This window comes from Oncorhynchus clarkii, chromosome 16, assembly GCF_045791955.1.
Source record: "Oncorhynchus clarkii lewisi isolate Uvic-CL-2024 chromosome 16, UVic_Ocla_1.0, whole genome shotgun sequence".
Lineage (NCBI taxonomy): Eukaryota > Metazoa > Chordata > Actinopteri > Salmoniformes > Salmonidae > Oncorhynchus > Oncorhynchus clarkii.
In genome coordinates this window covers 17,854,687-17,869,213 of record NC_092162.1, presented here as the reverse complement: position 1 = coordinate 17,869,213, position 14,527 = coordinate 17,854,687, and the positions used below count along the sequence as shown (strand labels likewise).

General features: G+C 40.3%; 3 protein-coding genes across 10 annotated transcripts in view; 1 reads left to right on the top strand and 2 right to left on the bottom strand.

Moving 5' to 3' along the window:
- The window catches only part of LOC139368083 (nudE neurodevelopment protein 1-like 1a), a 32,620-nt gene extending 29,051 nt beyond the window's left edge, over nucleotides 1-3,569 (bottom strand). For 3 of the 4 annotated variants that reach the window (XM_071106641.1, XM_071106640.1, XM_071106638.1), the window contains exon 1: nucleotides 3,451-3,548. The gene's annotated coding sequence lies outside the window, so the exon portion shown is untranslated. Of the gene's footprint in view, nucleotides 1-3,450 lie in introns of all 4 variants that reach the window. The other variant, XM_071106642.1, reaches the window with a different exon arrangement.
- Nucleotides 3,570-4,847: 1,278 nt separating this feature from the next.
- LOC139368085 (testis expressed 47) lies at nucleotides 4,848-9,043 on the top strand. 3 transcript variants are annotated; one of them, XM_071106648.1, is made up of 8 exons: nucleotides 4,848-5,046; nucleotides 5,566-5,638; nucleotides 6,431-6,534; nucleotides 6,742-6,806; nucleotides 7,587-7,806; nucleotides 7,970-8,126; nucleotides 8,343-8,401; nucleotides 8,728-9,043. In XM_071106648.1, the coding sequence occupies exons 1-7, from the start codon at nucleotides 4,930-4,932 to the stop codon at nucleotides 8,378-8,380; spliced, it is 774 nt and encodes a 257-aa protein (XP_070962749.1). In that variant the 5' UTR covers nucleotides 4,848-4,929; the 3' UTR covers nucleotides 8,381-8,401; nucleotides 8,728-9,043. The 3 variants fall into 3 exon arrangements, with proteins under 3 accessions (XP_070962749.1, XP_070962748.1, XP_070962747.1); XM_071106647.1 differs by lacking the exon at nucleotides 8,343-8,401 and having other exon boundaries at nucleotides 8,728-8,847; XM_071106646.1 differs by lacking the exons at nucleotides 8,343-8,401; nucleotides 8,728-9,043 and having other exon boundaries at nucleotides 7,970-8,200.
- Nucleotides 9,044-9,475: 432 nt separating this feature from the next.
- Nucleotides 9,476-14,527, bottom strand: part of LOC139368084 (rho GTPase-activating protein 44-like) — a 78,947-nt gene continuing 73,895 nt past the window's right edge. For all 3 annotated transcript variants that reach the window (XM_071106645.1, XM_071106643.1, XM_071106644.1), the window contains one exon: nucleotides 9,476-13,457. Coding sequence is in view for 2 of the 3 variants with exons in the window: in XM_071106643.1 (XP_070962744.1) it covers nucleotides 13,303-13,457 (155 nt within the window). In the remaining variant the exon portion in view is untranslated. The remainder of the gene's footprint in view (nucleotides 13,458-14,527) is intronic.

Below are 14,527 nucleotides of genomic sequence, written 5' to 3'. Positions count from 1 at the left end.
AATCACTAGTTAACTACACATGGTTAATGATATTACTAGTTTATCTAGCATGTCCTGCGTTGCATATAATCGATGCGGTGCGTATTCGCGAAAAAGGATTGTTGTTGCTCCAATGTGTATCTAACCATAAACATCAATGCCTTTCTTAAAATCAATACACAGAAGTATATATTTTTAAACCTGTATATTTAACTAAAATAAATCCAGGTTCGCAGGCAATATTAACCAGGTGGAATTGTGTCACTTCTCTTGCGTTCATTGCACGCAGAGTCAGTGTATATGCAACAGTTTGGGCCGCCTAATTTTGCCAGAATTTTACGTAATTATGACATAACATTGAAGGTTGTGCAATGTAACAGGAATATTTAGACTTATGGATGCCACCCGTTAGATAAATACGTAACAGTTCCGTATTTCACTGAAAGAATAAACGTCTTGTTTTCGAGATGATTGGTTTCGACCATATTAATGACCTAAGGCTCGTATTTCTGTGTGTTATTATGTTATAACTAAGTCTACGATTTGATAGAGCAGCCTGACTGAACGGTGGTAGGCACCAGCAGGCTCGTAAGCATTCATTCTAACAGCACTTTCGTGCGTTTTGCCAGCAGCTCTTTGTTGTGCTTCAAGCATTGCGCTGTTTATGACTTCAAGCCTATCAACTCCTGAGATTAGGCTGGTGTAACCGATGTGAAATGGCTAGCTAGTTAGCGGGGTGCGCGCTAATAGCGTTTCAAACGTCACTCGCTCTGAGACTTGGAGTGGTTGTTCCCCTTGCTCTGCATGGTTAACGCTGCTTTCAGGGTGGCTGTTGTCGATGTGTTCCTGGTTCGAGCCCAGCTTAGGAGCGAGGAGAGGGACGGAAGCTATACTGTTACACTGGCAATACTCAAGTGCCTATAAGAACCTCCAATAGTCAAAGGTTAATGAAATACAAACGGTATAGAGAGAAATAGTCCTATGATTCCGATAATAACTACAACCTAAAACTTCTTACCTGGGAATATTGAAGACTCATGTTAAAAGGAACCACCAGCTTTCATATGTTCTCATGTTCTGAGCAAGGAACTCAAGCGTTAGCTTTCTTACATGGCACATATTGCACTTTTACTTTCTTCTCCAACACTTTGTTTTTGCATGATTTAAACCAAATTGAACATGTTTCATTATTTATTTGAGGCTAAATTGATTTGATTGATGTATTATATTAAGTTAAAATAAGTGTTCATTCAGTATTGTTGTAATTGTCATTATTACAAATACATTTTATTAATTTATTTTATTTTTAAATCGTCCGATTAATCGTATCAGCTTTTTTTGGTCCTCCAATAATCGGTATCGGCATTGAAAAATCATAAATCGGTCGACCTCTAGTCTTCGCTATTATTCTAACAGCAAACAAACTTAATAAACTAACTGCATGGTAATACTTACAATAATAAAGTAACTTTTGCAGGCAGATCGTGTACACTAGGCATAAAATGGTATTCAATATTGTTTGCAGTGAGGGACTTCAGATGTGCCAAACCTAGGAGAGGCTAGCTGGCTGGCTTAGAAAAATCTGTCTAGAAAAATGAGTATGCAGTCAATGCAAGCTAGCTATGTGTCTGTTCAGAAGAGTTAGCTACAGACATGTAGGGTTGTTAACAGAGACTTACCAAATGATGCTGCCAAGATCCATAGTAAAATCCTGTACCGTATCAAGCGGTTCTGCTAACGTCACTAGCTAACAAAATATTAATCAATGATAGCTGAGCTTACTGTGGTTCTTTGACTAGCTGGCTAACTACATTATATATTTTTTTGTCAATGTATAATTAATGCCATGTTACCTGGCTAGTCTCTATCAGGTTAGCCTTCCAAAAAGGCACTTATTTTCATATTTTTTTAATTGAACCCATTTTTTAAATTAAAACATTCTCAATGAGGCTACTAACATGCATTGTCATCGTGCATAGTCAGATGAGTCAATTTTCAAACGTTTAACTTAATTTTTTAGCAGGGTGGCAGGTAGCCTCGAGATTAGAGCATTGGGTCAGTAACCGAAAGGGTGCTGGTTTGAATACCGAAGCCAACAAAGTAAAACAAATTAGCTGTCGCTGTCCCCTTGTGCAAGGCACTTCTAAATTTGGGCTACTTCTAAATTGCATTGCAGTTGCCATGGCATTTCTCTTTAAAATAAAATCTATAAATGTCACTGTTACCTGCTGCTGCTACTGACTAACAGGCAGTAAGACAGGCTGTTACTGAGTGAGTGATGAGGAGGACCAGAGGGGTGTGTGTGTTGAGCTGAGTGAGTGAGAGGAGAGCAACGCCAGCACTTGCGCACGCCATGACAAGTCATATAAGAACAACGAACAGCACCAGCTAGCTACATACTTCTCCCACATGTCGTAGAGAGAAACAGTAAAGGCATCGTTTTGTAGGCACTAACTCCACCATGGTTCATTGAACAAAGCTTATGGGGAAAGTGAATGCCATTTTTGTAGGGTTTTCGGTTAAACGCCACAAATAAGGTCTGTGGAAAACTTGTTTTGTTCTATGAGATAATCTTCATCAGCTAACGCAACTTTTGTCAATTTTGAAGCATTTATTTAATGAAAAAAAAGCACAAAGGCTTCATAATTCATAAAGGTCATGTTAACTGACTGCTATTATAGAACAAAACATATAAATTAGTTACTCAGACTTTATTTTCAGTTTTTATTCCAAAACCCTATTATTTTCCATAGGGATAGCTGAATGAACCAGAGGTCACTCATATCTAGTTTTTAGGACTAGATTTTTTCCTCTCTTGTTGCTAGTTTTAAAGTCTTGTGGGCAGGTTTTGAGTTGCAATTGCCCTGGAAATTTTAACTGGACCTGGCAACCCTGCACGCATTGCCTGACAAGATTTCCATTATACTGAAAGGTGAAATTATCCTCATTGGCAAAAATGACATCACAAAATATGGTGCAGAATAATAGTAAATAATTGGCTATATGGTGAATGAAGTTATATCACTCATATGTTGTTGTAACGTAGCTATCCAACTTAACTACTATGATTGAGTATTTCTAGCCAAGTTTCCGTGAATATCATCCTTGCTTGAGGGTCTTCAGCTTTCAAGCCTGGTCCCTTGGCCCTCAAACTAAGAGATTATAAACTATCGTTATCTAAATATCTATCGCAAATAATGTAGCTCGGGCACCATTGCCATTTAGCTTACTGTCATTAGTTACAAGACACGCTTAAATTAACTGTCAAAACCAAACTGTCAGCTGTCAAACATGGGTGGCCGCTCAGCTCGAGTACACCGGGCGTCGCTTGGCTAGCTATCGACGCGTTAGCTAGCTACCTACACCCATCAATTCGAAGGAATTGTATTTTCATGCATTTTGATCAAATAAAGACAATGATATATCGCGTCAACGTTATACACAATTTGATAAGTACATGTCGCGATGTACCTGAACATTTCCATTCGATGTTTCGCCCCCTTTCGATGGTTTTCAGTCCACCGTAGTCGTCCCTCCTGGTAGCTCTGTGCTTGGAGGAAACTGTTGATGCTGTGACTCACGCGCAGCCTACCCAAGGGCAAGACACGCACGTGATGAGCAGAGCAAGCGCATCAAAATTGGTGGACCTTTGTTTTAGCGTCATCTGGTGGTTTAAAGCGGCAATGTACGTTTTCAATTATACGTTCAATTATACGCTTACTGTATTTGACTGAGAATGTACAAAAAAAAATTTGCCCGGCTATCTCGAACCAGGATCATATTGTTGTTGAGTGGTGAATGAATTGGTAGATTTGTGGGTGCGATCTAGTCATACTCTACTATTCTTGAATAACATTCTGGGGGAAAACATTTAGCTAACTTATTAACTGGACACGTCTGTTTATTATATACTTTATTTTTACGGCTTTATTAAAGGCTTTACTAGAAGGTAAGTCAGCTGTCTTGGATCCAGCTCACAAACAGGTGCATAACTTGAGTCTTTCCCTGCTCCCCCCTCATTCCAGTTCCCACATTTGTTGCTTAGTAACACTTCCAAACATCCATTGTCAGTAATGGCTTCCAGGTCGCACGAAGTTGATATCGCGCCCTTTACCATCTGGAACTCAGCCTTTGAAGACAGAATGTCGCTGCTTTCAAAGCTGGAAGAGTCCCACAGGGCCGTTAGAAAGGTTTGTGCTGGCACTTTGTGCTGCAGTGCCAAAAAAATAAACTTCTCAGTGCTTGAAATGGGTGATCTCCATGCCAACTCATAACACCAGAGTTGTGATCCGTAGCCCTAGGCCTATAGATTGAGTGGTGTGAACATGTGTTTATTAATAGATATCTCTGTGATATGTCTGTGTGCCTGCAATAACAATGCAAGTCATTTTTTAACAAGCAAACCTGGAATACTCCCTGTACCCTGTGTGGTGAAACTGCCACTGTGGTGTTTATGGTGTGGCCTGGTTATGTGGCCCTCTTTCACATTCAAATGAGGCCGTATTTCATATTCAAATGAGACCTTCTACTACAAGAGGAACATGTTTTGTTGTCATGGAGACTTATCCCCTTCAACTGGCAATCCAGAGAGTAAATAAGGTACCCAAGCATAGGCGGGTAGTGTCGTGGAATGTACTGTAGGAGCGGTGGGTGGGATGACTGTGGTGTGTGTGTGTGTGTGTGGCCGAGGAGGACCTGCCTTCTCCCTCATTCTACTACGTATCAGCATCCCCTTACAAATAGGGCTGGGTCTGTTATCAGTGGATCTGTTGGCAGTCTTGCGTACTGCAGCTGAGCGCAGAAGGATTGGCTTTATTGCACTAGGGGGAACAGTAGGTATCCAGGATATACCATGCAAGTGGTAAACACAAAGGGAGGGCTATCTGCTGCTGCTGCCCCAGTCAGTACTTGACTGAGAGAGAGACAGACAGAGAGCGAAAGAGAGAAGAAATGGAGACATCCAGCCAGCTACTAAGTCTTGACCAAAAGAAGGAGGAAGATGTTGGGACTAGCTTGTTTCACTGCCATATGAAGCAAAGAAGGCTTTTTAATCCTCAAGAGGAGATGGTTTGTGTAGTTCACTCTCTGGTAGGGCTAAAGGAGCAATATTCAAGAGTCAAGTTCAATGCTTTACTTATCTAAGAGTCCACATTGTTTGCAATGTACTGCAATGTAAACAATATGATTTGAACAGCTTGTACTGTATAAAGAGTGTCCTGGAAGGATAGGCTGTTTATGGCAGGGCCGGCTCCAGCTATAAGCGACATAAGTGGTCGCTTATGTCTTTGATTGATTGTTTGTGTGATTTGTCAGTGGGTCGCTGGTTTGTTTTCATTATTATTTTATTTGTATTTTTTATGTATCGTTTATTTATTCAGTCGAGACAAAATAACATACGCACACAACCGAAGAGCAACACATCTGTTTACTTATCACTATCCCAACCAAACCCACCTCATCCAGAGTTAGGTAGGCTTGTAGCCTTAACTATTTAAGTAGGGCCAATAGGCCTGCTATTTGTCTATTCTTGATACCTGTTCTCTCACTCATCAGATAGCTTAATACCCTTCTTCTCTGTCTCTCCAGAAGTTCCTGTTACACCGGTTGATAGTCGTTGCCAGCCTCTCCCAGCAACTCGCAGACAGGAAAGACCTGGGAGGTCAGCCAAACATTACTGTAGAACACATTTAAGAGCTATTGTGCATTCCAGGGCGGATTACAAGGCATCACTATTTCACTGATAGAGGTCCTTCCTGAACACTGACTCAGGTTTCTCTTTCTCCTACGGAGCATGGTTTTGTTTCTAGCTGATAGGTCAAATCAAAATCATTGTTCAAAATGCTTTCCAGTCACTTTAACTCTACCTACATGTACATATTACCTCAATTACCTCGACTAACCGGTGCCCTCGCACATTGACTCTGTACCGGTACCCCCTGTATATAGCCTTGCTTGTTATTTTACTGGTGCTGTTTAATTATATGACTTTCATTTTCTATTTTTTACTTAGCACTTTTTTTTCTTAACTTCTTAAAGCATTGTTGGTTAAAGGCTTGTAAGTAAGCATTTCACTGTAAGGTCTGCACCTGTTGTATTCGGCGCATGTGACAAATAACATTTGATTTGATAATGTGTTTATGAACGTATGATGTTGGGACATACTTCCTCTACAAATACTCTTCACAGAAAAAGTGACTTTTTACTTTAGGATGCTCCATAGTTGGGGGTATTTTGAACAAGTGTTTTGTTATGGGCCACTTTCTGGCTGACACACCTAGGTCTGTGAGTGAGAAGGAAGGACATTATGGTGTGATCCTTATAGAATATAATGGATGCAATAAAGCTTATTCATGCAAACCAAGGCGTTTCCAGCAGTGAGATACCTCACTCTGTTATCAGTGAACCGGGGTTATGCAAGTAACCGTACATTCTTTCTCCTTTGGTTGTACAGTACACTACGAAGAACTGAACCAGCGCTTGCAGAGGTATTACCAAGGAGATGCTATCACAGGCCTGCTTTTGCTGTACCCAACCTGCATGCTTCATGTCATTGAGGTAAACAAGATTAACCAGTAACACCTATTAATGAAACCCATATAATATATACAAATCTGTAAAAATCCCCCGTCAATGCAGCGACAAGGCACTAGTCTCAGCCAAACACTTTAATTCGAGGTGAACCTTCATTGCCCATCTTTCTATTGATTAGCATAAAGGATATGGTATTTCCATTATTGACCATGCTCTTTGTTTCTCTGCTAGTCCTCCAGCGAGGTTCTTGTGTCTCTGCTGCAGGATCTGAGGGACATGCAGGAACAGCCACACTGGTAGAGTATCTTACCATGCCGATTTGAATCAATATATCATAGTTTTATCTCATCTGCTACTAAGTTCCGAGGGTGATGCACAGTGGTGTAAAGTACTAAGTAAAAATACTTTAAAGTACTACTGAAGTAGTTTTTTGTGGAAACTGTACTTTACTATTTATATTTTTGACAAATTTTACTTTTACTCCACTACATTCCTGAAGAAAATAATGTACTTTCTACACCATACATTTCCCCTGACACCCAAAAGTACTCATTACATTTTCAATGAAAATTGTTCAATTCACGCTCTTAAAGAAAAAATATCCTGGTCATCCCTACTGCATCTGATCTGGCGGACTCACCCAAATGCTTTGTTTGTAAATGATGTCTGAATGTTGAAGTGGGCCCCTGGCTATCCGTAAACTAGAAAAACAAGAAGATCTTGCCGTCGTCTGGTTTGCTTAATATAATACATTTGAAATAATTTTTACTTTTATTTTTGATACTTAAGTATATTTTAGAAATTACATGTACTTTTGATACTGAAGTATATTTAAAACCAAATACTTTTAGACTTTTACTGTAGTATTTTACTGGGTGACTTTCACTTTTACTTGAGTCCTTTTCTATTAAGGTATCTTTATTTTTACTCAAGTATGAGAATTGGGTACTTTTTCCACCACTGGTCAAGCATGTGCATTCCAGCCAAAGTCAATATAGCTTGACTAAAAACCCAGCCATAAACATTGCTTGACATGCTGTCTTGATGTTGTCATGGTCCCTATCATCGTCATGCAGTGTCCTGATCGAGGCGCCCAGGGTCCTGGTGATGTCACATGACCTTCCCAGCAGGTTGTTCCAGCAGTGGAGTTACAAGGTGCTGAATGTGCCGGCCAGGGTGGGTGGGATGCTGAGTAGAGACGGGCCAGAGAAGGAGGAGGAGGACACCGACACACTGGTCAGCACCGCCCTGTCTATGCTGCTCAAGCTGGGGAATCACCTCCTCAAAGCCACCAAGGTGTGTCATCATTAGCATCGGTTAGACTACAGAGACTTATCAAATCCTGGGCTCATTTAAAGGAATTAAATTAGTCCTACTCTAGATACCATAAGTGGAATCTCTTATTTCTGACAGACCATTCTTTTTGGTGCCTCTATCATCTCTCTATGTATTTGTACAGGGGTCAAAGATGCCTCTGGGCTCTGTTCTGGATGCAGTACCAGAGATGATAGTCCCCCAGGATATTCTGGTTCAGCTCCTGTCCAGAGGAGACCTTCTGAGCCCCCAGCAGTACCTGCAGGCCTACCACACCCCTCTCCACATCCTCATGGACTCTGGTGAGCAGGACTTGAATCAGTCATCAACAGGGTTGGGGTTAACTCCATTTCAGTTTAGTCAATTTGAGAAGTGAATTGAAGTTCCAGTACATTAATTAATTGAACAAATTGTCTGTGAAAATCAATGGCTCTCAGATGTTTATATAGTTCACGTTAACTGATAACTTTGGTACCAAAACATTGCCACATGCTGTATGTTCTGTGATTTGTTTAAAGGGCACGCGTTTGGAAGCAGTCAGCTAACTACAGTTTAGTGTTTGGCCAAAAGGTCAAAGGTATGGGTGTGTCAGCATGTCAAATGAAACCAATGCATGTGGTTTGAACCCAGAGAATAACATTGCATGCATCATCTCAAATTGGATCTGCATGACTTTGAATGGATTGTATCTCTCTGAATGAAGGATATTTTGACTCCGGCACAGTATATTCCTTTGTACGCAAGGGATATTGAGGTGTTGCTGTGCATTTTAATCGTATTCCTTGTCTTTGTCTCGTGTTCTTGTCCTTGACAAAGGCCTCTGCATGTAAGCTTTGATACAGGGATCTATTTTGTGGACACTGTCAGTTAGGATGATTCACACGTTTGATATTATTTCCACAGAGCGTACTTGGCCTCCACCTGAGCAACTTCGATGTGAATTCTGACTTCTGATGTGATACAACTAGACATTTGAATGTGCTTCCTACTCAATCTGTTTTCAGGGTTCATATGCCTGGTTATTTGTATGTGTTATTGAGAACTGCCATTCATCTGGACTGTGTGACACATTCAACTCTAAATAATTGTCCTTGCTCCACAAATGGATACTACATAACAAGATACATTGTTTGATACTGTAGTGTTAAAATACACAGGGACTGCAGGGTAGGTTTGGTTGTATATATTGGAAATTTTTCATAAATATTTTACTGGATGTGAACTGGCATTGGATGTATTTTCTTTCCTGTGTATATACTGTCACACCCACGCCATACTCACAATAAGGCATGATTAAATACACATAAAAAAAAACATTTTTTAATAGTTTCAACATTATGATGAGCATTGTTTTTGATCTTACAGGACATGTCCACAGTTGTTCCACTCTGTGACTGGGAGGGAGTATGTCCCCTCCCTTTATTTTAGTGTCCCCAATGTCACTGCAGTTTGACATAGTACAGTAGAGCCTTTATATCTAAAAGCAACGCCTCTGGAGCATAAATCTTCCGTTTTATTTTGACCCCCTTGTGTTAATTTATTACTTGAACATAAACTATGCAAAAAGATTCATTAAAAGGTACTTTCTTACCAAACAATAGCTGCATGCACCACCATGTCATAACTTACAAATGTTCAGAGGCAAACCAGGTGTGTTTTATCCCACATTTATTCAGGCTTGGCTGATTGGCCAACCAAAAAAGGTGTATCTTTGTTTTGCCTAATATGAAGCAGGAGGGTTTTTTCATCTGATGGATAATGGGATTGATTTATGCCCATATAAGGCTATCCTCAGAGAATAACTCAATGTTTGCAGACAAAAAGAAATACACTGCCAGTCATCCATTCAGAGTCACTGTCATTCTGTTCCTGACTCATTAGGCAAAAAAAGCTAGAAGTTAGATGCTATATTGTCTCCGAGTTGTATTAAGTCATTAAGTTTGGCAATTATTAAGCCATGCTTCTAGATGTACAGTACTTCATATATTTATGTGACTCTGCTTGGTGAATAGTTGATTGACTGGATGAAAAGTTGGAGCTCAACAAAAATGCAAAACAGGAACTGTGGACTGATAAACTGATAGGGCAGAACTGAATAATTCTACCTGCATTGCAAGGCCCTTTTTCTTTTCACATATAAAAATAAATATGACAAGCACAGGTAAATAGGACCAAAGGTAAGACAAATTTCACAAGCATGATGACAAAGCATGCTGCTGATTTTCACACGTGGGACAATGTCTAGTCATAACCCCCAAACCTATTCACATCACTACCAAACATCTGTCCATCCTGTTAAAACTACATCCACAACACAGAGAATTCCCCCTAAAAACAACCTGAGGCAAACAGTCCAAATAGTCACCAGTACATTCCACCTATTCATTTAAAAAAGGCCTTTTCTCTTACAGTAACTCAACAGACATGCTTAGAAAAACTGTAACAGTGGAAATAGTTTGAGGAATCTCTCTTACCAACAACTGCCCTTGGTACACAGGATTTCTGCTTTTAATAAAGTTGTGTGTTCAATAAATATGTACAAACCATCACTTCATAAAAATAAGACAACCCCTTTTACAGAACAGCAACAGAACAGCACATTATCACCACAGACAGAAGTCCAGATAGACACATAACTGAACATTCACTTCAACATCCAAATTGTAAGAACAGCCTTCAAAAATGTTGATGCAATTTTGTCTATTTTATAATTTTTTGAATCCTCAAAATCATATGCCATGGTTGGCATTTGTTGCAAGTAATGATACAAAAGACAAAAGCAATAAAACATCAATATAAACTGTAAAAAACTTCAAATCATTTTAAAGAGAGTGGGACCCCCTTCATCTTTGAGGTTTCTCTGTTTCTGTGTTCACAAATACTGTAATTGCACTTTCTTTTATCATTTTGAACTTCAACATTTTTCTTCTGGAATTGTCTACTCAGCATTGCGTTGAACTATATTGCTTTCAGGGGAGGATATTTGTCTTCTACACTGGGGAATATACTCTGTACTGTAAGGTTGGAATAACTAGGTTGACTCAACCGTTTTTGGCCTCGTAGGGATGGTGGTCCCCTTCTAACTTACCTATTGACAATCACAAATACATCCCTTACAATAGCTCTACTGGTCAGGCTGTCGACTAGTGGAAACACACAGTGACGCAACACTTTCCATTCAGACATACTGTATTATTAAGCTCCCGGCTGATGACTCTGCACTAACAATCCTAGAAAATAGATTTAACCTTTAATCTATGTCCGTGTTATATGGTACTATTTAAAGCTTGCGGCTGATAACCGTGCAAAGCTTTACTGCATTTCGTTAAGTGTGAATCTGGCAATATTGTGGTCAGGACCAGAACAACACGGACATGTCAATATACAAATACTTTCAGTCAATATTTATATTTTTCTTATCTTAATATATATTTTATCCTCTCCCCCTGTTTTATATACACACACATATACAGAGGCGTCAGTATTTACAATAGTGTTGTGATGGATAAAATATATAGCACTTGAACATAAGTGCATGAAAGGGCAGCGTTTGTTGTGGCTTCCAGGCAATAATCAGTGTTATGGATGGAACATTTCTAAGGAGAAAAAGTCATAGGTCTGTATAGGTCATGGGCGGGCGCCTCACCTTTGAACCCCAACACCGGATAAACCGATTGGACCATTGGTCTTTTGTGCTGTGGATGTCAATCCAACTCCTCTGCACCGTAATCGTCAGTATACAGTAAATACTTTCATCACAATAAGAAATACTTCACATTCCTCATTGTGAAAGTATTGTTTTTTTTTATTGTGTGGTGGGGGGACTGAAACAGAAACCTCTGTATAATTTCAATGAGAGCCTATTCTCATTCGCTGCATGATAGAATATAAACATATATTCTAGCACCAGAAGAAATGTACCTATATTCTGGATTACACCCACACACACACAGGCACAGAACTGCACCCATATACACACTCACTCTCAGAAGAGTTTCCAATATTTGCTTTCAAACAGCTGAGCCGGCTCCCCAGTGACAGGCTCTTGCCAGAGAAGTCTCAGGGCGCTCATTAACAGAGTTACAGAAACCACAGAGAGGAGGTATACAGACAAAGGGTGTTCATTTGAGCCAGTTTGCTACAGCAGGAGAAAAAAAAATCCTGCAGCAACAGGAAATGTCAATTATTATGTGGATTATAACTAATGGATGTTTTTGTAGGGGTTGATACATTTTTCGTAAGGGAAAATCAAGTCTGAAATTTCAAAGTGGAAATGACAAACTTCAGAAGCCTTTTAATACCTCAAATACACTTCAAGTTAAAGAAATTCCTACATTGAAGAAAAGTTATCCTGCAACAGGGTGATCAAATTAAGATCCTACATCTGTAAAGTCCACTCATACTCACTATTCAGCAATCCATTTATAAGTATTCTGTTTATTCTGTGTCTATGCTCTATTCCCTCTACTACAACATAGACATGCAGATTTCTCCCACTGAGCTCCAAGCCTCTCCTATGATAATGTACAGTCAAGTACATGCTAGACTATATAATATCTGTATACTGTATTTATAGTTCTATATACAGTAGAATATCTGTATCTCTATGGTTGAATTCTTATATTATATGACTCATATAATAACTCCTGTATCTCTATTAATATCATATACTCTGAAATGTACAGTATAAACCGTAATTTTAAATAGTTTTAAACAGCCAAATGTAATCTTAAACCCCCCTTTGAAGAATGTGATTGCGAATTCAAGCTCAAACTGGTCTTGCAGTACCATTATATTTTCACTCACAGACTATGGCAGAACTCGCCACTCAATGATGCAGCACATTTCCAAACACATCACACAATTCACAAACACACATACACGTTCAGCCAGGACGGAACAAGGGGTTGCCAGAATGCCAGTGAACTCAAGAGTACAAGAATGGGTTTAGGCGTCAAAAGGAATGCTATAGCCTTGGTGACAGGGAGAGGAAATCAGAGATGTCCTGTCCCCTTCCTTTCCTACTGCACTCACAAGAGGAGAACCCATTGCACCAAGCCACTTGTTTTCATGTCTTGTAAGTTAAAGGCAATATTGCAAATGACTCAAATAAGGCAAAAATAAAAGACGTATAAACAAAATTGTTTTAAATAAATCCTTAAAAATGAATGCACCCCAGATAGAATCAATGGAATCTAGTCAACATAAAAACCTAGCATTCGGTCCCTTTCTCTGAATCAAAGGTTTCAACCCCCATTGTCTCAGTCAGAAACCCTCTGGATGTGGATATAGGTATTTTCTGTATTCATGTCTATTACATTTTTTGGAGAAGGACTTTGATTTACAGGGCTGAGCGTGGTACTTGGTCTCTATGGGTGGAGGTGAGGTCTGGAGTGAGTCCCCATTGGGTCAAAGGTCAGAGAACGGGTCCTGGAGACGGGTTGGAATAGTTAGGGCTGGGCGTGGAAACTTGTGATGTCATAGTATCGTGCTCTCAGACTCTTCCTCTGACTCGGCCTTAGGGGTTGGCCGGACCACCGCCACTGAGTTCCTGTAGGGGGCCATCTTGGGCTCATCAAAGATGCCATCCAGTTCTACGTTAATGATGGGGATATCCAGGTTGCAGAAAGAGTCTGGCCAGCCAAAGATCGACACGAGATGAGAAGAGACAAGAGAGAAGAAAATAAGAGAGAGACAGAGAAAATAACTGTTAGTGGTTGCTTAGAAAAGGCCAATGTTGAATGGTGTGTTATACACAGCAGAGAGGTCAGCATAGGCCCAAGCTATTGTTTTACACACACATCCTCAAAAACGATCCGTGTTTCTAGAGAATTACTGACAGATAAGAGGCAGGTCAGTAAGTAATGTAACTCCAGCTTTTCTAGCAGACATAGTGGTTCGGGTAGGTTTGTAAATGCTGAAAATTGCATGCGAAGAGACAATTCCCCAACAGTATCCAGTGCAGTCACCACAAACATTTATCCTTGTCATTACTTTGTCTTTGAACTCACAGTCATGTGAGAATGATGACATCCATAGTGTAACACTGAAATGGATAACAACCAGTGACTGGGAAACAGAAAGTGGAATAATTCTAGAACAGCAGTGGGTGTGGAATAAGGTGGGGGGGGGGGGGGGGGGGGGGTACTGTGCAGTGTGTAAGCAAAGGGGCAGCTGGCCCCGGACAGGACAGAGGTGGGATGTGGCATGGTTTCAGGGAGAAAACAGTAAAGAAAGCTTCTTGGGATAGCAAAATTACGCCAATCTTCTGTGTGAAGTGTGAAGTGGAGTCAGTGGACGGTCTTTCAGACACGTCCACAAGCCATGCATCGCGCCAGTCTCAGCCACCATGCAAAGGCCAACAAAATGGGTTAGTGGTGGACTGAACACAGCAGAGATATATAGCTCTATACATATGAGAAGTCATGTATACAGGTATATATACACAGCAGAGGAGGCTGGTGGGAGGAGCTATAGGAGGACAGGCTCATTGTAATGGCTGGAATGGAATCAATGGAATGGCACCAAACACATCAAACACATGGAAACAATATGTTGGACTCTGTTCCATTGGTTCCATTCCAGCCAATACAATGAGCCTATACACCTATAGCTCCTCCCATCAGCCTCCTCTGATATACAGAAAGCTGGAGCCATGCAGCTCCACAGTGAGCCAGAATGGCGGACGGTTGGTTGTTTGGAG

Bases quoted from the DNA above. Each gene is read 5' to 3' on its own strand.
- LOC139368085 (XM_071106646.1), top strand. From the start codon at position 4,930: ATGGAGACATCCAGCCAGCTACTAAGTCTTGACCAAAAGAAGGAGGAA. The intron at 5,047-5,565 runs GTTTGTGTAGTT...CTGTCTCTCCAG, and splicing joins TTAATCCTCAAGAGGAGATG to AAGTTCCTGTTACACCGGTT. The intron at 6,535-6,741 runs GTAAACAAGATT...TTTCTCTGCTAG, and splicing joins GCATGCTTCATGTCATTGAG to TCCTCCAGCGAGGTTCTTGT.